We start from the raw sequence: 23,081 nt of genomic DNA on the forward strand, positions 1-23,081 counted from the left end.
GTCTAATCTATATACAAGGTTCCAGACCAGCCAGAGCTACATAATGAGACCCTGTCTACAAAAAAACAAACTAGTCAACCAAAAGTGGAAAAACACACCCACAACAGAGGTTAGGAAGGGGTATATGTGTAATCCCAGTGCTCAGCAGGCTGTGGGTGGAGGACTCAGAGCTCTAGGTCAGCCTGGGCTACATATGGAGCCCTTGTCTTAAACGAAACCAAACACTCAAGACAACCTTGAAGTGAAGAACTAGGCTGAGGGACCTCTACAACTAAATGGTTAGATATGTAAGTCTATAGTCTTTAAGACAGCACTGGCCTACAACAAGGAAATGCCCAAAGTTATGAAGACTGAGACCAAAGGCAACAGTGCAGACCGCCCTGGGCAGAGGTGGACTCAGAACAAGCAGAGACCCAAAGCAAGAACTGGACACTGAAAACTCAAACTCATATACTGACATCTTGCCAGGTGGATGATGGATGTCACTTGAAAGGAAAAGCAAGTAAGCTACTAGAGAGAAACAGCAGAACTTTATGAGCTTTGAATAAGGCAAAAATTACTTAAATAGGACACGAAAACCACTAACTTAAAGGAAACAACACTAAAATTACATTTCTTTTTTCCTCAAAGATGCCATTAACTAAGCAACTAGGGGACAGAAGAGTGTCTCCATGGACTGACCTGGCAGCCTACCTGTGTGTGCAGCAGCGTACAATCCTCAGCAGTAAGTGGATGGCTTTCAGTCGCTGATGACCAGTCTGGCGGCAGGCCACACCGACCAGCCATTCCCAGATCTTGGCCAATGGGAGGTGAGGTACAACCCTTTCTTCTGACAACATCTGCTTCAAGATCTCAAACCCTGGAACCACCCCCCCAAACAGACATTTTAAAAACAACTATTACATTAGAAGTTTTACATTTTGTAAACTGTTCACATTTTAACACATGGGGTAAAATCTTCTGATCATTTAGATTTTGGCTCAAACAAAATTTCTTTTTTTTTTTTTTTTTTTTTTTGTAAAATAACACAAGAACAACATTCTTAGTACCTCATTTTTGCAAAAGGCCCTGGCAAAAAACCCTGTGTCTTCTTTTAGATCCCGACAGAAGCTCTTTTATCTGACATTCAAGTTTTTGAGCAGCCAACCTTGTGCCAACCATGACCTTGTGAAGAAAGCCAGGCATGGGGGTTGTGAGACACATTTAGAGGGCCTTAGAGACAAGTATTTGTGATTTTAACAGAAATCGGGAACATAACACGGTTCCCTGGCCAGAGCGTGCCTGGCGGGCAGAGCATGTGAGGAGAAAGGGCAGAGCACACACCTGTCTGGAACCGCCCCAGGTGTCCGGCTGTCACAGTGAATCGGTAGCCCCACTCCGTGTTGCTCATGTCAGAGGTAAATCGGTAATACAAAGTATCTCCTGGGTCACAAAACCAGAGACAGGTCAGGATACAGAAACAATAAAGACAGCAACTAGGGTGTTTCTGATTAAATCCATTAAGCTTGTTTTAAAATCCAGTAAAATTTCTCTTCTAAATATTGTGCTTTTTTTTTGGGTCTCCCTTGGTTTTTTGAGACAAGTTTTCTCTGTGTAGCTTTGGCTCTCCTGGACTCATTTTGTAGACCAGGCTCTCTTCAAACTCACAGAAATCCCGCCTGCCTCTGCCTCCGAGTACTGGGATTAAAGGCATGTGCCACCACGCCCTCAATATTATGCTTTTAGAAGTTTTTTAAACGTTTATTTCTTTTGGCTGAAGTGCGTGTATGGCTGGCATGTACACTGAGGGTATATGTGTGTATAGGTCTGGCCTCTCTCTCCACAACTTGAGTCCACTGAGCCATGTCACTAACCTTCAATATTATGTTTAAAAATGCTTCCTGTGCGGTCTATACAAGGCTGGTAAGATGGCCCAGGGGGCAAAAGTGCTACCAAACCTGACAACCTGAGTTTGAGCCCTGGGATCTGATTCCAACCAGATGTCCTCCACTCTGCACAGGTGCACTGCGACACATACCCAACCCCCCAAATAAACAAGTGTGAACTACATTTGAAAGGAAAGTCTCTGTAACAAAGTTGTTTGTTTGTCCTTTGTTTTAACTACCTGGAAGCTCAAAATCTTTCCACTTCTGTTGTGATCCGCTGAAGTTGTGCCGGTCCTGCTGAAAGTCACTGCTGCTGGCCATGGCTAATTCATCGCAGCCCTCCTCGGTGTTGCACTGAGGGTCAAATTTGATTGAGAGGTAGATTGCCCCAGGAATATGAACTTTATCCTAGGGAGGAAGGCAGAAAACACTGGTACCACTATCACTAGCTGCCACTGTGGCTGACCCTATACCCAGGGACACGGAGCATGAGCAAACCACAGCCTCTTCCTCCAGCTCAGTTAGTTCAGCGAAGCTGTTGAACTAAGACCCTGTGAGGTGCGGCACAGTGGGCAGCCAGGAAAGCTCTGGAATAGCACGCTTACAGGGAGCTTCTCAGGGAAAGTGACACAGGGCGGGGCTTTCAAGCAGGAAGCAGTACTGGAAAGGTCTGCATGTTCTGTGGCTCGGGCAGGGACTGTGGCTCGGGGTGGGGTTTAGAGAATGTGCCAAGACCAAGTGTACTAGGAAGAAGTGTCCGGACCCTCTGGTCTCATCCTGAAGAAGAATCACAGCTGCTGAGGAGGCAGCCAGGGGCGGGGAGGGAGAGTCGGGAGGCAGCAGCATTAGGAGCCCCAAAGGCCAGTCTGGGATAGTTGGAAGAGATTTGTATCCCTTCTGGGGTACAAATGGCAGCTGAGAGAATGAGGCCGCACTTGGGAACAGGGGAGAGAAGAGGCTTAGAAGAACCTCTTCTTCTAAGGTTTACACTTCTGTGAAACAATGTCTCAGCTGACCAACAGCTTCTGAACCAGCTTCTGTGTCCCTGTCCTAGCTGCCATAGACTACAGCCACTTAGAAGCTCAGGCTTTGCCAGTCCCGATATTTCCAAAAAGCTAAGGAAGGGTGTACAACATCAAGTCAGAGAGCACCTGAGGTCTCTACCGGCCTTATCCAGCCTCCTATGGCTCTCTATTTAGACACAAATTCAGGATGGAGAAGATGAAGCTTGAGGGCTAGGTAACTAAGAAGGGACAGGGGTCTCCAAGCTGTGGCCTGGTCATCAGGAGACAGTTAAAGAGGTTGACTCTAGATCGCCACACAAACTCAATGCTGGAAGAGGCGGAGGAGTCCCTGCGAGGAGCTTATGATGAGAAAAGTACACACTCTCCTGGGCCAGGAGCCAACCTGTTCCTATTAATACAGCTTGGTCTGGAGAAGGGGAAAATGGCAGCCCAGAACTCATGGCTTCAGACAGGAGACAAGAAAATGTGTTCTTAGTCACGGTTGGTGAGAAGAGGGACACAAGGTCTCTGATGCTCAGCCGTACCTCAAAGCTGGTGTTGTTGTTATATGGGTGTTTCGATTCCCTCACTTGCACCTCCATTCCTGGCTCCTCCATGAACTGACAGGCAGCCAGGGCCATGGTCCCCAGCATGTCCTCTCGGCAGCCCTGGAGCACTTTCTGCAGGATCTGAGAGGACAGAAGGTGGGTAAGGGCAGCACCAGCCAAGGGAGAGCCAAGTTCGGTCTGAGAACCACCCAAATAAAGGCACTGGCACCATACAACCTGCCCCAAATGCAACCCCAGCTCCACCTCTCACCAGGCCCTGTTCTGGATAAGAATACTCACTTCTAGGAGGCCCATAACAAGAGACTAGTCAGAGATGTTCCAGGCCCCCAAAGCATTTACCACCAAACAGGTGGAAGGAGCTATAAGTAAACACTATACGTACATAGGGAGAAATGGCCAAAATGAGAAGCTCTGGGGACCAATGGGCAGAGAAGCACTTGTCCAAGAAAGGGACCAGCACAGGCAGTGGCTGCCACTGCCCTTCATGGAGGGTAGATATGATAGAGTGCTCTGCCAGGGCCTGCAGGGCTGTGATGCTGGCAAACAATCCAGGATTTGCAGAAACCAGTGGTAGTCCTAGATAAGCAAAACAAGGGTCCAAGAACAGACCAACCTCCCCATGCTCAGAACACTGCACAAGAGGGAGTAGATAAGGATATAAATATGACCCATAATTTCTGCACCCGGAACTAAGAGAGTGACTACACTGGCATCAGAAGGAGTAAGTGCACAGGCATGCTAAGGTGTGGGTCAGGGTGTTTTCTGCTACGATGGGTCCTTTGCTTCTGTGCATCGGGAAGTGGACAATGAATTCAGATATTCATCTATGTGTCTGTTTGTGGCTTAAAGATATGTCTGTACACCATATTCATGTAGGTGTCTGTGGAGGCCAGAAAAAGGCTCTGGATCCCCTGGAACTGGAGTTGCAGAAGACTGTGAACTGCCCAGCAGGAGTGCTGGAACTAAAAATACCCTTACCCTCTGCAGGGACAGCGAGAGCTTGTAACTGCTCAGCCATCTCTCTGGCCTCACAGTGTATCAGAAAACAAGGAAAGCCTGATATTAAAAACAAAACAGATGGCTAGAGACATGCCTCAGTAGTGAAGAGCACGGGCTGCTCTGACAGACGAGCCTGGTTCAGTTCCCAGCATGCACAGGAAGGCTCACAACCTGTTAACAAACTGTTAACTACAGTTTCAAGGGCTACGACATCCTCTTTTGGCCTTCGAGGGCATAACACACACATGATGAAAATACATGCAGGTAAAACATTATACACATGTAATAAAAAATAAACTAGAAAAGAAAAAAACAAAATAGAACATGGTATCCAACCTAAAACTTCAAACTGGAGAATCAGACTTAAGAGAATGGCACAGCTTTCGTGAAATCTCTGTCACCCTGAAGCCAGAGTCTTGAATAAGTCTTTACCTATACATGCAGTCATGGGGCAACCCAAGTGTGAAAGCACATCACCTGACCTGCATGCAGTCCAGAAAGGACAGTCTAAAAACAGAAGGCAGAACCTTCATTGGAAGCCTGCCTATATTATGGGGACACAATACGTGGGCATCCTAATTACCTTGTCCCCTGACTTTGCATTGTGTAAAATTCTAGGAGCCTGAGAAGACTCTGGCTAGTTAGGAGATCTGTAAGACCTATACGTGTGAAACAACCAAGGCAGAAGCCTGGGCTGAGTAGGGTAGCTACCTTCTCCCACTGGTGCTTTTCCTCCAGCTGCATGAACATATCCAAAATGTAGGTCATGTGTGCAGCGCCACTGAGCTCCAGGATGTCCTCACTCACTGGCACGTGCCCTGGCCACTCGGATAGCAGGGAAGCAAGCACATGTCGAGCATACAAGACTGCTGTGGCCTCGTTCACTCGGAAGAGGTAGTCCCGGACAGCCCTCTTGCTCTTGCAGTTTAGCTCCTTGTGCAGAAGGGCAGCACTCTTGCTCCTGCGCTGCTTGGCATAGCTTTGCTGCAGCTCACTCTCCGTGCTGGAAATCAGCTTCTGGGTCACAGGGTTCGATTCTGGAGTGGCTTGGTCAGAACGTGCAGGCCGGGACTGCAAAGACAAGACCATCATTACAAAGGCCTGGCCTTCTTACTGGGGGGTGGGGCAGAAGTGCAGACACTTTGATCACAAGGTAGGTGACATACCAGGCATGGCAAGATAATCATGTCTGTGTCCACTGCTTTGGCGCTCTGTTCCTCCAGCCTCAGACTCCTACTGGGTTGCCACCTCTGTGCCAAAGAGCGAATCCTCTCATCCGTGGTGAGCTCATCCCCATCAAACCTGAAGGGGAGCCCAGCAATGGGCACAGAAAGTGGGGGAGACAAGAGCTTAAAATACATGGCACTGGTCAGAAAGGTGGTCAGGACTATCCTCTCACTATTACTCACTCAATTACATCAGTACTTGCTATACTTTGCAAACCAGAGTCACAGCATTCGTCCATCCATGCATACACACAGCCTTCCAAGCATATCCTCGTGGCAGAGACACAAACTGTCCCCTAGGAACCACTTTCCTCTATCTTTATTTTTTATAAATTACTTTGTTTATATGTGTTTTGTTTACAGTCTGTCTGTGCATCACATGCAGGCCTGGTGCCCTGAGGGCACACCTCAAAAGAGGGTGCTAGATTCCCCCGGAACTAGAGTTACAGATGGTTACATGCTGCCAATATGGGTGCTGGGAATCAAACCCAGGTCCTCTGCAAGAGCAACGAATGTTCTTAAACACTGAGACATTTCTGCAGCCTATTTGTCTTTACTGTGGAATGTATGGGAGATTGACCTCTTTACCTTTTCAGTTGCTCTCCACCTTATTTGTAGAGACATATCTCTCACTGACTCTGGAGCTAACTGATTTGGCTAGACTGGCTGACTAGCAAGCTCCAGGGATCCACTTTTCTCCATCCCCACATCCCTAGCTTTTACATGGATCCGGTTCCTAATGCTGGCATGGCACCCACTTTACCAAGTGGGCTGTCTTCCCAGTTCTTCCTTTCTCTGTCTGCCTCTGAACCACAAATTCAGGCTGCGTCTGTCTGAGGGCCTTCCTCAGAATTTTTCAGTTACAGTAGCTTAGACTGTACCCTGACTGTCTTCCTCTCACAGTACCTGCTCCAGCTCACACAGGACTTTAGATAATACATAGGGCAAAACAGAAACATGAATGAAATTCATTACACATTAGAATAAGAAGCTAAAGGGCTAGGGAGGGGACTTAGCATGTACAAAAGTCTGCGGGCTGATCCCTAGCACTGCAAAAAGGGAGAGAAGGGACAGAAAGAAGCAAGAGGGAAACAGGTAGTAGGAAAAGATGTGTGTGTAGGCAGAGTGATATCACAGCCAGGCCATGGGAACAAAAGACTGAGTTGCAGATGTGAAGTTCTACACAAATTCAGGAGATGGGTTCCGGAGCCATCTGTGAAATTCCTGGCCAAGGGAGGATATACTGTTGATTACATAATCATTCTTGTGGAAAAGTCATGAAAATAATGTACACTGATGAAAACATGAGAGCCCGAACCCCTCTTGAGTCACAGCACCTGCTCTGCTCTGTGCTCACTGGACAGCACAAGCAGCAACCCAGAGCCCACACCTGTAAGACTGTGCACAGAGAATTTGCAAAGGGAACTGTCATACTCTTAGGGACGATTCAGGCAAAGCAGCACAGCTGCCTTTCCTGGGGCACCAGGAGGAACTCCAGGACAGTCCCATGGCTGCCTGGCCTATCAGAGCTTCTCTCCAGACCCCACAGCAGCAGGTGAGCGTATCCTACTCTCAGAACACTAACGTGCACCTAAATGGTCTTTACCTTTTCTGAACCTCCAGGAAGAAAGAATCAGTCTTTTTCATCTGCAGCTCATATATGGCCCGGAGAATGTGCAGAGGGGCATTGAGAGCATCATGAGCCATCTGGAGGTATGGAAGAAGGCAAAAGACAGGATATGCACCTTAAGACATGGACAATATACACTACAAAGTGACAAAACAGTACTTCAAGTTATTCTAGGTTACAGCTGAAGAGCAATACATTTGCACTTTTTAAAAGCATATCAAATTCTGAGTACTAAAATATGAACTATAAAATCTGCATTACTATTTAACGCACTTTAGGGGCTACAGAAATGGCTCAGTGGTTAAAAATAGTTATTGCTCTTGCAGAGGACCTGGGTCCAGTTCTCAGCACCCACATGGTGACTCAGAACTACCTGTAACTCCAGTTTCAGGGGACTCACTGTCCCTTTTTGAGCCTTGGCAGGCTCCTGCATGCATGTGGCACATATAAATTCACACAGGCATATACCATGCACATACATAAAAAAAACTAATCTTAAAGCCACTACAATGACAGGGCTCTACTATCATTCTAGATCTTTTCTGTATACAATAGACTGTTTAGGAAATTAACTCTCAGGACATCAAATTGAGCAGTTAAAAAGTTTTAAAAATTTATTTATGTGAATAGAATTTTTGCCTGCATGTCTGTTTGTGCATCATGTCTGTGCTTGGTGCCCTTGGAGGCCAGAAGAAGGTGCCAGATCCTCTACAACAGACAGTTATCAGTTCTCATTTGGGTGCTAGTAATCCAACCTGGGTCTCCAGGAAGACCAGCAAGTACTCAACCACTGAGCTACCTCTCCAGTCCTTAGACTTGTTTAGGTTGAAGCACAGCCTGAGCCAAAGAAAACCCATTCCTCTGACGTCTGTGCTGCATCCACATAGATGACCAGTGAACATACCAAGAAGCATATTCTGGTGGGTTCATCCAAGCTTTCAAGAGGGTCTAGCTTTTTCTGTTCTGGTTCTCCAGGGCTGTTGACTGGACGGTCCACTTCTTCCTCTTGGTCTCCTCGATCATCCAACTCCAGGTCTCCTTGTTCAGTGAGAGTGTTAATCTCCTTTTTTGAGGAGTACAGCATGATGGACAGAATCTACACACCAAGTCAGTCAAGCAGAACGGGAAATGAGCATTCAGTAAGTGAGAAGATGACATAGGTCTTTAATCATGCCAGGGAATATGAGAGAAGACGTCAGAGCTCACGTGCAGAGCGTGTGATTAGTAACGGAACAGGAAGCATGTTCAATTGTACTTACAATGGAGGAAAGGCTTAAAAACTAGAGAGGGCCTTGTGTTTATAACTTTCTTGATGGCACAAACAGGTATTACCCTTTTCCAATTTGTTTTGGAGAAATGCAACTATTATACTATTAAAAAAAAAGTTTATATCCTTTTGACCTACTAACTTATTTTTTAGAAACGACAAAATATATTTTAAAAAACGCTGTTCAAAATATGGCCAATGAAGTCTTTAAAATGGCAAAAAACCTGCAAAGCATTTTCCAGTCTTATACACAGCCATTAAAAAGGCTGGATATGGGCGCTGTAGATACATCTCAGCAGTTAAGAGCACTTCCAGAGGACCTGGGTTCAATTCCCAAAACTCACGTGGCAGCTCACAACTATCTGTAACTGAAGTCAGGGTAGCTGATATCCTTTTCTGGCATCTATGGGCACTAGGCACACAACAGATGCAGACATATTTGCAGGCGAAACACCCATACATATAAAATTAAAATAAAATTTAAAAGAGCTTCTCTAAGATCCTAGTTATAATGTATTTTAGCACATTTCCCTTAGACCTAAGCAAATCCTGTGGCATTCTTCAAATACAGGCATCTGTGGAAGTGAGGGTGAGGAACACAGCACATCCCTATAGCACTGCCCTGGCATCACTGCCTCCCTTAAAAAAAAAAAGCTAGACCAACTGCTAGCACTTGACCTTGAAAGCCTCTGGGAGCTGCAAGAATTCCACTAAGAAACATCTAAGGAGTAACAATAAATAAAATTTTCAACTGAAATCCTACATAAGATAAACATGAGTGTAGTCTTATTTAGAAACTGATTTTAGCTCAAAGGAACTGTAGAGGGAAATAATAATTCAAAAGCACATTTTATTATCATGATATAATGACCAATTATGTGTTTCCACAAAACACTTCTCCAAGGTTCTTTGAACAAACACCCAATTCATTTTCCTGGCAGGGAGGACAGGTGCCAGGATCCCTAACTCAGGAAGACAGATTCAGGGACACGGCTGCAGAGAAGGAGGGTGCACAGGGCGGAACTGGCTGGAAAAAGCTTGCTTTGCTCTAAGGTGTAGATCTATAGGGTCTATAGGGCAGGCCTTCTCCTTACCTCCAGGTCCCGGAGGAGCCAGGTCTTACTGAAGCCAGTCCCTTTGCTGCACTTCTTCACCAGCAGCTTTAGCAGATCAGTTTGGAGGAAGGTGGCATGGGTCTCTTCAAAACCGTGTGCCTGCCGAGCCAAGAGAGTGATTTGTAGCTGCTAGAGAGTGAAGTTAATGTCGGGCAAAGCACCAGCCTTGCCCACAGTCCAGTCTCAGCTCAACTGACCTTGCAGGAGAAACCCCAGTCAGTAAGAGAGCACCCTGAATCTTAACCATGAGCCACTGCCCCTCATTCACTCTGTGTTCTTTCATTGAACAAATGCTTCTGAAGCCAGTTTTATGCCACTTCCCTTCTTTACTTTCCAAAAACTCTTGAGGCTAAAATCCAAGCCCTGATCATGGCTAATGAGGTCCTATAAGGGCCCCTGCCTGCTTCTTTGACCTCTCCCCCTACACTGCACTATCTTAAAGACCTGGAGGTCCCTCTGCTCTGTGACCATCACGCCTGGTTCACTTCAGGCCTGAAGCTTGCTATTCTTTCTGCCCATGCTACCCAGGGCTAGCTCTGTCCCTGCCACCTCAAATACCCCCTTTCTGAAAGGCTTTCTGATGCAGAGCTGTCTTCCTTCAAGGCGGATGCACCCTCAGGCCTGGGAGACTGTACACCTCATAAGAGCATGGCCCTTTTTCTTGCATGCCAGTTCCACTTGGCTCTTGGTACTCAACAAGTATCAACAGACTGAGTGTTCATGGTGGTGTATACTCTGATGATAGCATTTGGGAGGCAGAGGCAGGCAGATCTCTGAGTCTGAGGCCGGTATAGTCCACATAGTAAGTTCCAGTCTAGTCAGGGCTATATAATGAGTACTTGTTTCTCTCTATATATAATAGACACACATACACACACACACACTGAATGAGGATTTAAGATCTCTACCATAAGGGAGTTAATTTCCCCTTTTCTACTACAGTGGAAACAGTGACCACCTTGTGAAACACATCAGAAACTAAACAACTTAACAACTGCCTCTCAGGACTGCCCAGAGCTGGAAAGCCAAGCAGACAAGTCTTCTGGTAGTACCTGAGTCCCCACCCCTTCAATGACCTTCCTACACTTCAATGTCAAGGGGCAACAAACTTCAGCTAGGATCCTTTCCAGGACAGCTCTGTGAAAAAGATACCCCAACAAGTAAATGCAAATTTATGCAAAACAAGTGCAAAAAAAAAATGGCATCTCCTTGAAAGATCCTCCCTCCACTCCAGCCCACTAAAGTCCCCAAAGTCATCATGAATCAGGGCTTCTCTCCACCCCAAACAGCACACAACCTAGCTACTTCCTCCCAGCCCAATGGCCACACCTATTCCTTGAAGTTCCATGGGATGCCAGCTCTCTTTATTCTGAAGCCTCCATTCCTATAATGACCCAGAGGACCTCCCTTTGGGTGTGAAGTGAGAAACTTTTCAGCCCAGTGTTCTTCACCCCTGACAGGATTATGTCTCCATGAAGCCATAGTACTTGAGTCCATGAAACAGTATTAGAAAAACTGATACTCAAACCACTGGGAAAATTCTATTTCCTCCTTAATGTTATCCTTGTACAAGGTCTCAAGCGTTTCTAAAAACAACCCATTGTTAACCATTCATCCGAATCAGATGGCATTTCCTCCTTGTTAATCCCCTGCAGATGTCAAATCACAGGTAGGTTTGTGCAAATGGAAGAAGTTCACCATTACCTTCAGGGTTTTATATAAACCTTTGAGAGCCAGGGACAGAACCCAGGTTGCTTCCACTGCCTCAGGACAATGGCTGTCCATGCTGGTCTGCAGAAGGTGACTGGCAATGAAGGCGAAGTGCTGGGAGTACTGGCTCAGCTGGGCCTGAGAGCTGCCACACTCCTGTGCGCCTCCCTTTTGGACCAGCTGGTAGTCCTTCACTGTAGCATTGTGTCCGAAAGAAAAAGAAAGGCACAAACAACGCTGTTAGTGCCCTCTGCAGCTGCGTTTCTCCACAGGTCTCACCAAAGCAAGGCCTGTAGCAATAAGCCTCAATGTCCCCACTATACTTAACCCACCTTATAGGTGAGCACAAAAGTGTACAAAAGAATACAGGGCCACGTGCCCACGAGGAAACTGAGAAGGAACAGCCACAATGCAAAATTCTTATTACCACGTACAAGCAAATCATTTTGCCAAAAGTGTTGTGATGTCTGTTTTTGGTTGTCAACTTGACTACATCTGGAACTACCCAAGTGGCTGGGCACACCTGTGAGAGGGTTTTTTCTTTTTCTTTCTTTCTTTCTTTCTTTCTTTCTTTCTTTCTTTCTTTCTTTCTTTCTTTCTTAATGGAAGCCCAAGAAGCTTCTTTTTTTTTTAATATTTTTATTTATTTATTTTTATGTGCATTAGTGTGAAGGTGTCAGATCGCTTGGAATGGGCATTACAGACAGTTGTAAGCTGCCATGTGGGTGCTGGGAATTGAACCCCGGGTCCTTTGGAAGAGCAGGCAGTGCTCTTAACCACTGAGCCATCTCTCCAGCCCGAGAGTTTTTTTCTTAATTAAATCATTAGAAATGGGAAGATCCACTGCCAAGTCCATTCCTTCATTGGCATTAGAACCTGATGCTTTGGGATTATGACATATACTGATGCCAGCTGAGACACCAGCTTTGTGGACTGAGCAACTACTAGATTCTTGGCTCTTTTGTTGATAGCCATTGTTGGACTAGCTGACCACAGCCTGTAACCATTCTGTAAACATGCAATATATATAGTATATATATATATATATATTCTTCATATCAATTCAGTTCCTCTAGAGAACCCTGCCTAATGCAGATTTTGGTACCTGAAGTGGTTCTAGACCAAAAGAAGTATAAGGATGATTTTTTAAAGCATACGGAATAGTCTTTCCAATTTGCCAACACCTAACATTAACAAAGCCTCTCCAAGTTCATGAAGCCTTTCCTGGGAGCTCAGAGAACACTAAAAGCCCATGATGTGAACTATTTTAAACATTTAAGGAAGCAAATGCACTTCATTATCCAGATTCACCAATTGTGAAAGGCAACAGATTGGGTGACTTGGTATATAAACTTTTGACAACCTATGGAAAAATAAGAAAAACTATGCCGCTAGTTGGTTGCTCCTTTATCTCTGAATAAATTGACAAAGGAAAAAAAATGAGCTCTGTGATAAAGTAAACTTTATCTTAGAAGATGGTGAAGGACAATGAACTCAGTGAGAAAACTGACTGGCTCCAGATGAGAATACACAGTCTAAAACTTTTTAAGTGGGCCCTGGAAGAGAATCTTTTTTCCAGCAGTTACAGAGCTTATGTTGTGGAAATTCAAACTGAGACCCTCATTATAAGACTGGCTGAATTACAGCAAAAATTCAAGTTCCAGCCTCAGAGGGTGTTGGCGGTTAAAGTCAGGCATTAACTGGTAGAGAATGGGACCCTGCAATTTGGGGTGGGAGTCTGTTGGAGGAACCTATTGAAGCTGAGAACTTTGAACCTTCAGAAGGGTTTGTCTCACCCGAGGAAGCAGTCCTTCCACTCTCAGCAGAAGATTTACTCCCACTCCTGAAGAATCACCTTTTTCACCTTTACTGAGAAAATTAATCCTTCACTGCTAAGCCAGAAGTGACTTTCTCTGAAGGAGATGCAAGGCAAGGCAGACTGGGTCCCTCAGGTTCTACCAACAGTTGTCTCCAGACCTATAACCAACCAGACAAGGAAAGCAGGCCCCTAGAGGGGAGGCAGAAAGCGTACTCCACAAGGAGGTGTGCTCTACCACTGAAGAGCTCAGTTTGCTAATTCACTTGAGCAGAGGTCTTGGGAGGATGTGTAGGAATGGATTTTAAGAGTACGAGATAATGGTGGAATGAACATAAAACTGGACCAGACTGAATTTACTGAAAAGGGTCCATTGAGTGGAGATTCTAGGTTTAATATGGATGCTCAAACAGTTAAAAAGGTGTTTAAAGTTTGTTTTAATGATTGACTGAAGCATTTGTCAAAAGACGGCCTACTGAGAAGAAGTTGGAGATGCCTGTTTATGAAAGGATTTTAAGGCTCAAGGAAATTGCAATGCTAGAATAGGTACACTGTAAAATCTATCTACCACAATGGGAAGGCCCAGAGGACATGCTGGTCACTAATCCTGTAAGATGCAAAATGGCAAGAAGGGCACCAACACATTTGAAAAGATTTATTGTTGAACTTTTCCTTGTGCCAGACCTTAGGGCTGGAAATGCTGCTGTTCAGTTGGATGAATTGAATGTAATGGGTTTAACTGAGCTCCATGTAGAGAGCTGGGTGCCAGTACTGGGCAAGGTGATAGGCAGCACTGGGAAAACGTCAATAACAGCCTGATCTGTAACGGGCAGCAGAGACAAAGCGATCGTTATGATGGCAGGACTCATATGGACCTTTGGTACTGGCTACTCAGCCATGGTGTTTCTAGGCATGAAAAAGATACAAAGCCTACTGCATCACGTTTGATCTGTATAAGAGGAAAAGAATCTCAAACACGTGAAAGAAAGTCAATATCAGATTGTGGCAAAAGGGAATCTCAGCCCATGAGCCAACTAGAACCCCCTGAATGAATAACTGCCAGATTCTCCTGAGGAAGGACCTTGATAAGAGAGTTTTACTGTTAGCTTTTCTCCAGTCCTTCCCAGAAGGCCCTATGGCCCTCTACAAGGGGAAAGAAACAATCAGACCTTCCAGAATCTATTGAGTACTGGTTCTAAATTGACTGATTCTGGGAGAACTCAAGAAATACTGTGGCTTTCCAGTTAAAGTAGGGGCTAATGGAGGTCAGGTGATTAATGGAGTTTTGGCTGAAGTCTGACTTACAGTAGGTCCAGTAGGTCCCTGAACTTATTCTATGGTTATTTCCTTAGTCCCAGAATATAGAGTTGGGATGAATATACTTAGAATTTGTCAGAATTCTCACACTGATCCCCTGACTGTAGAGTGAGGGCTATTATCATTGGAAAGGCTAACTAGAAACCTTTAGAATTGCTTCTGTGAGAGAAAATAGTGAATCAAAAACAGTATCATCTCTCTGGAGGAACTGCAGAAATTAGTGCCACCATCAAGAACTTGAAAGATAGGCTGGAAAGATGGCTCAGAAGTGAAGGCTGTTCTTCCAAAGGTCTGGAGTTCAATGCCCAGCAACCACATGGTGGCTCACAACCATCTATAATGAAATCTGGTGCCCTCTTCTGCCGTGCAGATGTACACACAGGCAGAATACTGTATAAATAATAAGTAAATAAACCTTTAAAAGCAAACAAACAAACAAAACCTGAAAGATGCAGGTTCCTAATACATCGCCCTTTCACTCTCCTTTGGCCAGTGCAAAAGAGGGGGATCATGGAGAAGGAGAGCTGACTACTGAAAATTCAACCAAGTAGTGACTCCAATTGCAGCTGCCATACCAGATGTGGAGTCCGTACCTGAGAGGATCAACACACCTCCTGGTACATGGTTTGTAGCTACTGAGCTAGCAAATTCTTTTTTCTCAGTACCTGTCCATAAGGAACACCAGAAGCAATCTGTTTTTAGCTGGCAAGGCCAGCAGTATACCTTTACAGTTTTAACTCGAGGACATATTAAGTCTCCAACCCTGTGACATAACTTATGTCATGTCTCTTCCATAAAATATCACATTGGTTCAGTATACTGACAACATTACGCTGACTGGACCAAGTGAGCAAGAGATAGCAATCACTCTAGACTTGTTGGTAACATGTATGTATAGCAGAGGACGGTAAATAAACCTAATCAAAATTCAAGAGCCTTCCACTGCAGCAGAATTCTTAGGGATCCAGTGGTGTGGGGCATGCAGACCTATTTCTAGCGTGAAGCACAAGTTATTGCACCTGGTCCCTCCTACCACCAAGAAAGAAGCACAATGCTTAGCTGGCCGGCTCCTCACTTGGGTGTGCTACTCCAGCCTATGTACGAGGCAACCTTGAAAGGTTCTACCTTTGAGTGGGGCCTGGGACAGGGGAAAAGGCTCTTCAACAAGCCCAGGATGCTGTGCAGGCTGCTCTACCACTTAGACTATATATGATCCAGCAAGCCTGATGATACCTGAAGTGTGACAGATAGGGCTGCTGTTTGGAGCCTTCTTTGTGATTCACCCTATAGGTGAATCACAGAAGAATCTGGGATTTTGGAGCAAGGCTCTACCATCATCTACAGACTGTTCTCCCTTTGGGAGATAGCTCTTGGGCTGCTATTGGGCCTTAGTGGAAACTGAATGTTTGACAATGGGGCACCAAGTTATTATGCTACCTGAGCTGTCAATCATGAGCTGGGTGTTATCTGACCCACTAAGACATAAAGTAAGAAGTACACAGCACCAATCCATTACCAAATGGAAGTGCTATATACAAGACTGGGTCTGAGCAGGTTTTGAAGGCACAAACAAGTTACATGAAGAAGTTTCCTAAATGCCTACAGTTTTTGTTCCCATTACAATACTGTGTGCTGCCAAACACACACCTATAGCCTCATGGGGTGTGCTCTACGATCAGCTGCTGAGGAAAAGACTAGGGCCCAGTTTATTGATGGTTCTGCATGGGATGTGGACAATGCAGCCTTACAACCCCTTTCTGGGACAACCCTAAAAAATACCACTGAAAGAAAATCTTCATAGTGGATAGAACTTCGGGTAGTACACATGGTCATACATTTTGTTTAGAAGGAGAAATGGCCAGATGTGTAATTATTCACTGATTCATGGGCTGTAGCCAATGGATTAGTGGGATGGTCAGGGACTTAGAAAGAGCAAGATTAGAAAATTGGTGAGACAGACATGTGAAGAAGAAGTATGTACCTAGATCTCTTCACGGGAGTAGGATGTGAATAGACCCGTCTCTCATATAATGTCCATGGAAAGGTTAACTTCAGCAGGAGTTCAACAATAAACTAGGTAGGATGACCCATTCTGTGGACAGTCAGCCTCAGACCCCAGACATCTCCATCACTGCTCACTGGGTCCATGAACAAAGTGCCGTAGTGGAGAGACGGGGGTTGTATATGGGCTTGACAACCTGGACTTCGATTCGGCAAGGTTGACCTGGCTGCAGCTGCTGCTGAGTGCCAGATCTGTCAACATCAGAGACCAACACTGAACTCCAGACATGATAACATTCTCTGGGGTGATCAGCCAGCAATACAATGGCAAGTTGACTATACTGGACTACTTCCTCCATGGAAAGAACAACACTTTGTCCTTACTGGAGTAAATACGGATTCCAGTTATGGATTTGCCTTTCCCACATGTAATCCATGGACTTAAAGAATGCCTCACCCACTGTCATAATATCCAAATAATCCCTAAGCAGCCAGAGAAAAACATACTATAAACAGTAACAAAGATAATAACAGCAGACCTTATGCCAAATTCCCAGCAGAATCAGTACAAGCTGATAGCAACACAAAAATACCTTTAAAGAATGCAAAGAGAACAGTCTCCCCAAGCATGGGAGCTAAAATGTTACGCTCAGGATGCGAGGCTAAGCACTGCACTCAGGGTCAGCCGCTTTGGACCCAGAGAAGAGCAAGTCTGATTGCATGCGGGTTGATGCCCCAGGTCCCGCCTCTGAGAAAAAGGTATGGGACAGGTCTGATGCTCTTTGGGTGGATGACACCTAAATGAACATCGGTACAAAGTCCCAATTTATTTCTAATATCAGAGATCAGACCTCTACTCTTGCCTGATGCGTCTAAAACAAAAAGGGGGAACTGTAGAGAGCTGCGTAATGCCGCGCCTTAAAGATGGAGCTGGTTTCCGCCTTCCACCTTCCTGATGGTGAGTGCTCTCTGTCACAAACAACTCCACATTTGGCTAAGGCTGAAGATCTGGCCTGCTTCCATGTATGTGGACCTATCTGCATTGCCCACGTGGCACGCTGGGGTTGGCTACCCAGAGGCTATTTAAGCTGTGGGCTGGCTTTCCCCAGGGTCAGATGATTGTTCAAGGTTCCTGAATAAACTGCATTGAAAAAAAAAAGAATGCAAAGAGAAAAAAGACTAGAGGCTGGGGAGTAGCTGTGAGGGCAGACTGCTTGCTTAGCAATGACAAGGCCTAGGGTTTGGTCTCCAGCATCACATTAATCAGGTGTGCACACACCTGTAAGCCCAGCCAGCACTCGAGAGGCAGAGGCGGAAGGATCACAAGCCCAAAGTCATGGTTGGTTATATAGTGAATTTAAGGCAGCCTATGCTATGTGAGATCTTCCAACACACACACAGCATAACAACAACATATCCCCAAATACATCTCAGCTTAGAATTTTTTATCCAGAAAAATTATGTTTCAGAAAGATTTTACTTTTAATTATGTCTATACATGTCTGCCAGTGTGAGAGCTTGTATATGTAAGTACAGTGCCCATGGAGACCAAGAGGGGGTACTGGATCCCCTGGAGCTAGAGTTACAGGTGGTTGTGAGCCACTAGATAGGGGTGCTGGGAACCAAACAGCCCTCTGCATGAGCAATGTGTGCTTTTTGACTGCTGAACCATCTCTCCAGCCCCAGCAAAAAAAAATGTAGCAAAGATAAAGCCAAAGCTAGGAGTGGTAGCACACCTGCAACCCCAGCACTTGGGAGACAAAGGCAGAAAGTTCAAGGCCAAGTTCAAGGCCAACCCCGGGCTACATGGTGAGACTTGGTCTCAACAACAAGAAGAAGGTTGGAATATTTTCCACACCGATTCTTGTGGCAGAAGACACTGACTACAAGAAATGCTAAGGAAATTATTATTATTTTTAAAAGAGCAGCCTTTTTTATTTTTATTAATTACATATACAGTGTTCTGCCTGCATGCCAGACGAGGGCACCAGATCTCATTATAGATGGTTGTGAGCCACCATGTGGTTGCTGGGAATTGAACTCAGGACCTCTGGAAGAGCAGCCCGTGCTCTTAACCGCTGAGCCATCTCTCCAGCCCAGGAAATTATTTCAAACCAGAGAAAATTATACTAGATGTAAATCTGAATCTACAAAAAGGAATGAAGAACACCAGGAATGTTAAATGTGTGGTTTAATATAATATACATTGCTGTAGTGGAAGTTTTGGTTTCTTTAAAAACTCGTATTATGTAAACAGTGTGGGATATGTGACTGCTTTAATTTGTCCACAGCTGATAATTGCCTCATGCAGCTTGAGGGGCGTGGTCTTTGCCAGCTGAAGCTAGCAGAATTCTGAGGACTCTGAAGAGTATAAACACCAGAGGCCAGGGAGAGGAAGGGGCTTTGAGGAGACAGACAGAGGAGGAAGAAGGCTGTCTGTTCGTCTTGCTGCATTTGCTGTTTGTTGTTGCTGGACTGCTAGATATCCTGATGACTGAACTGGTATTTTCCCAACAAACCCTACAGCCTTAACAAACCAGAACTAAGTCTAAGGAGGTCTACACCCCCTTTCTCTTTTAACCTTCTTTCTCTCCTCCCTAGGGTTAAGGGGTTGGAAGGAAGGCAGAGGATTAAGGAACCCCAAATAAAGTAGAATTTAAAAACTAGTGCCTATACATTGTGCTCATTTGAAAGTCTCTATTAAAATAACTTACATTTTTAAAGCCAACACATGTACAACGAGATTTACATCATGTAGGATAAAAAGTATGACTACAATAGCACAAAGAATAAGGCAGGCATGGGACGTAAATGCAGTATTTTGATACAACTGCAAAGTGGAAAAACATCTGAGACAGTCACAGGGGTCAGAACAGACTTCAGGGCGATCTCCCAAGTACTGACCACAGTGACAGCAGAGCAACCGTTACAGTTAGAGCCAACAGCAGACATAAGATGGACCTTCAAAATATAACAGAAATCAGTCCAAAAGAAGGCAAGAAAAAAGAACCAAGAACAGATGAGACAAATGGAACACAAGCAAGGAGACAACAGACTTAAATTTAATCAACTATAAAATGCCTGAATAAGTATGGAAAGGAGAGGGACCACAACACTGGATTAAAAAGGCGGCTCTGACTGTTTGAGAAAGGGTCTCATTTTCAGTCCTGACTTGCCTCAAACTCACTACCTATCAGGCTCGTCTTTAATGTGTGATCCTCCTGTCTCCGTGCTGAGGTTACAGACATGTACTACCACACTCTGCATAAGAAGACTACTTTAACTGTAAAGACATGCGCTAGTGAAGGGGCTCAGTGGATAAAGGCATTCGCCACCAAACAGATGAGCTGAGTTCAATCCCTAGGGTTTGTACTGACTCCCAGAAGTTGTCCTCTGACCTCCACACGTGTGTGCATGCATATGAGCGTGCATATGTGTACACACAAATAAATTAACATAATTAAAAAATTAACAATAGCATGCAGGAGCACAGACTAAGGCATCTTCATTGGTTTCATAGGATGCAGTGATTAAACCATTTTTTTTCCATTCTTCATGGACATAAATATGTTTAGGACCTGTTTTTCTTTTCCTGGTTTTGACATCGACAATCACAGCTCTATTCTTCTCAGTGAAGTGCTTCAAGATGATCACGTTATGGGGTTCGTTGGCGTTATCCATATAAACACATCGGGTTCCCACACAGAGGACCTGGAACATTGATGCAAGAAGAGGCACTCAGGTAGGCACAAGCCCAGTCCCTTTTGCTTGCTTCTCTACAAGCACACAGGGATAGAGGTCTTCTTATCCCTAAGTCCAAAGGATTTGGTACAGCCCTGGCACAACATTAGTTTAGGTGCTTGCCATAGCTTTATAGCTCCTCATTCAGATCAGTTGAGGCATGCAAAATGAGGAAGATCAATAGGCGTGCCAGAGTGAAAGACAACAGTCTCTGCAGTTCTTTGCAACTAAATACATTATAGTTACCTACTATTTTTTTAAATTTTTATTTTTTAATATTAGTTTGATTACTTTGTATCCCAGCTGTAGCCCTCTCCCTCATTTCCTCCCAATCCCTCCCTCCCTCATCTCCTCCCTGCCCCTCTCCAAGTCCACTGATAGGGGAGGTCCTCCTCCCCTTCCATCTGACCCTAGCATATCAGGTCTCATCAGGAGTGGCTGCAATGTGGCCTGGCTAGGCTGCTCCTCCCATGGCGGGTGAGGAGGTCAAAGAGCCAGCTACTGAGTTCATGTCAGAGACAGTCCCTGTTCCCCTTATTAGGGAACCCACTTGGAGACTGATCTGCCATGGGCTACATCTGAGCAGGGGTTCTAGGTTATATCCATGCATGGTCCTTGATTGGAGAATCAGTCTCAGAAAAGACCCCTGTGCCCAGATATATTTGGTCCTTGTGGAGCTCCTGTCCTCTCCAGGTCTTACTAACTTCCACTTCTTTCATATGATTCCCTGCACTCTGCCCAATAGTTACGTGATATTAAAGCTAGTAAAATAAATCCAATGTCTAACTGTTGACAATACAAATCTAACAACTATACAATTCTGAAAATACACCATATAATTAAAAGCAAATCATGCAACTAAAAAAATTTTCTAAAACCATTACAGACGGGTGTGTGTGTGTGTGTCTGTGCAGACAGACCTTGGGCAAAAAGGCCTTCAGATGCTATACCTGGGGGAAGCCGACAAGCACCAGCAGGGTGAAGATGTTGGTGTGCTTCAGCTGGAATGGCAGCTGCTTGATGCAATGGTCTGTGAAGGTGGCAATGACGTCTCTCCACAATGGTGCATTGTTGAGTGACCGGAGAATCTCCGCCATGGAGCAGGCCCAGTCCAAGCCCACTCGGCTAGAAGGCAAGAGCTCTGATGTTAGGTGGCAGTGTGAGAAGCTACCCCCTCACATAAATCACAGCTCACTGTCCTAAGCAGAGGCAGATGCATGCAAACAGCCATTTGTTACTTAGCTTAAAAAAATACCAGAGTGATGCTTTTCACATAAAGATAAGTCAAAACAACAACCAAGTCAAGCTCTGTTAATCATGTACTCAGTCTACAAACTCAATCTACAACTATGTGATCAAATATCTCTCTAAAACAGTGATCTTCAACCTGTGGTTTGTTCGATGCCCAAATGCCTAAGATTGTCGACAAACCCAGATATTTACATTACAAGTCACAAGAGCAGCAAAATCACAGTTATGAAGCAGCAATGAGAATAATTGTATGGTTTGGGGGTCACAACATGAGAAACTGTAGGAAGGGTCGCAGCATCAGGAAGGGTGAGAACACTGCTCTAAAATGTCATCCTCACATGCACATACACAGACACATTCACATCACAGCCATTCTCAAAAAGGAGCTAGAGCTGCATATGGTACAAATCAGGGACACCTTTCCTTCGTCATTTAATTTCCAGTTTGGTATTATGATTATGTTATTTTTAGAATGAAAATAGATTTTTCAACCCCAATGCGTCCACTTATTTTCTTGGGAAAAATCTAGCAGAATAGATATCATCAGAGCTGACTGGTAGGCCCCACTGAGACTCTCGGCTATTTAAGTGTGGACTTACTAGTTCAATCTCACAGGAGAGCCTCAGGTAACAACACTGTAGCACACGGAAACTAATCAAGAGCTAGGCCTCTGTTCTCAGTGAATACCACAGAGGGCGGTGGAGAACCCCCATTACCTGTCCAGGCACACAGCTCCCAGGCTGAAGAGCAGGTGGGTGGTCTTCCAGCCATTTGGCACAATGGCACTGTCTGCTGTAGCAAACAGGTTATGTTTGGCTGAAAGGACCTTCATGACTGCAGTGTCTACCTCTGCTGGCAAAAGACGGACGATTAACTGGCCCAGAAGACCCAGGGTGAGGTGATAGGTCTCATTCAGGTGGCCTGCGTTGGAGATGACAACCTGAAACATGAGTGGGAGGACGTGCTCCAGGTCTATCAAGGGCACTGTGGGACCCTGTCAAGAGAGACGGGAAATCTCTTCAGTACAAAGTCCAAGCCACACCAGCTATAAACATCATCCATTCACATGTCATTTCCAACTGGCCTGACTCCAGTTTCAAAAATGGCGCATGTAAATCAACTGTAAATAAAAGAAACATGCTCAGATATCATCTTATCCTACTTTTTTTTTCCCCCAGAGTTGAGGATCGAACCCAGGGCCTTGCACTTTCTACCACTGAGCTTAATCCCCAACCCCTCTTATCCTACTTTTTAAATTTAATTTTTAAGTGTGTGTGTGTGTGTGTGTGTGTGTGTGTGTGTGTGTGTGTGTGATTATGCAGATATAAGTGCAGGTGCCTCTGGAGCCCAGAGGAGGACTCTGGATCCCTTGGATCTGGAGTTACAGGTGGTGCTGAACCTTTGGACATGAGTGCTAGGACCAAACTCTGGTCTTCCACAAGAGCAGCACACGTTCAACTGCTAAGCTGTGTCTCCAGTCCCCTTCTTCTCTTACTTCTAATATTCCTTAACCCTAAAGTAAATAAAACACTTGCTTTTCTTCCTTTCCTGAAATGTCCATTACTAAAAA

General features: G+C 45.0%; 1 protein-coding gene across 2 annotated transcripts in view; it reads right to left on the reverse strand.

Annotated features, from left to right (window-relative positions):
- Positions 1-23,081, reverse strand: part of Zzef1 (zinc finger ZZ-type and EF-hand domain containing 1) — a 122,973-nt gene that overhangs the window by 7,970 nt on the left and 91,922 nt on the right. For both annotated transcript variants that reach the window (XM_060387367.1, XM_060387366.1), the window contains exons 40-52: positions 22,228-22,505; positions 21,211-21,385; positions 20,098-20,230; positions 11,380-11,579; positions 9,655-9,774; positions 8,198-8,389; positions 7,270-7,370; positions 5,604-5,739; positions 5,149-5,508; positions 3,415-3,558; positions 2,105-2,273; positions 1,324-1,422; positions 694-859 (exon numbers count right to left, since the gene is read on the reverse strand). In XM_060387367.1, coding sequence (XP_060243350.1) covers positions 694-859; positions 1,324-1,422; positions 2,105-2,273; positions 3,415-3,558; positions 5,149-5,508; positions 5,604-5,739; positions 7,270-7,370; positions 8,198-8,389; positions 9,655-9,774; positions 11,380-11,579; positions 20,098-20,230; positions 21,211-21,385; positions 22,228-22,505 — 2,273 coding nt within the window. The remainder of the gene's footprint in view (positions 1-693; positions 860-1,323; positions 1,423-2,104; positions 2,274-3,414; positions 3,559-5,148; positions 5,509-5,603; positions 5,740-7,269; positions 7,371-8,197; positions 8,390-9,654; positions 9,775-11,379; positions 11,580-20,097; positions 20,231-21,210; positions 21,386-22,227; positions 22,506-23,081) is intronic.

This window comes from Meriones unguiculatus, chromosome 7 (genome assembly GCF_030254825.1).
Source record: "Meriones unguiculatus strain TT.TT164.6M chromosome 7, Bangor_MerUng_6.1, whole genome shotgun sequence".
NCBI lineage: Eukaryota > Metazoa > Chordata > Mammalia > Rodentia > Muridae > Meriones > Meriones unguiculatus.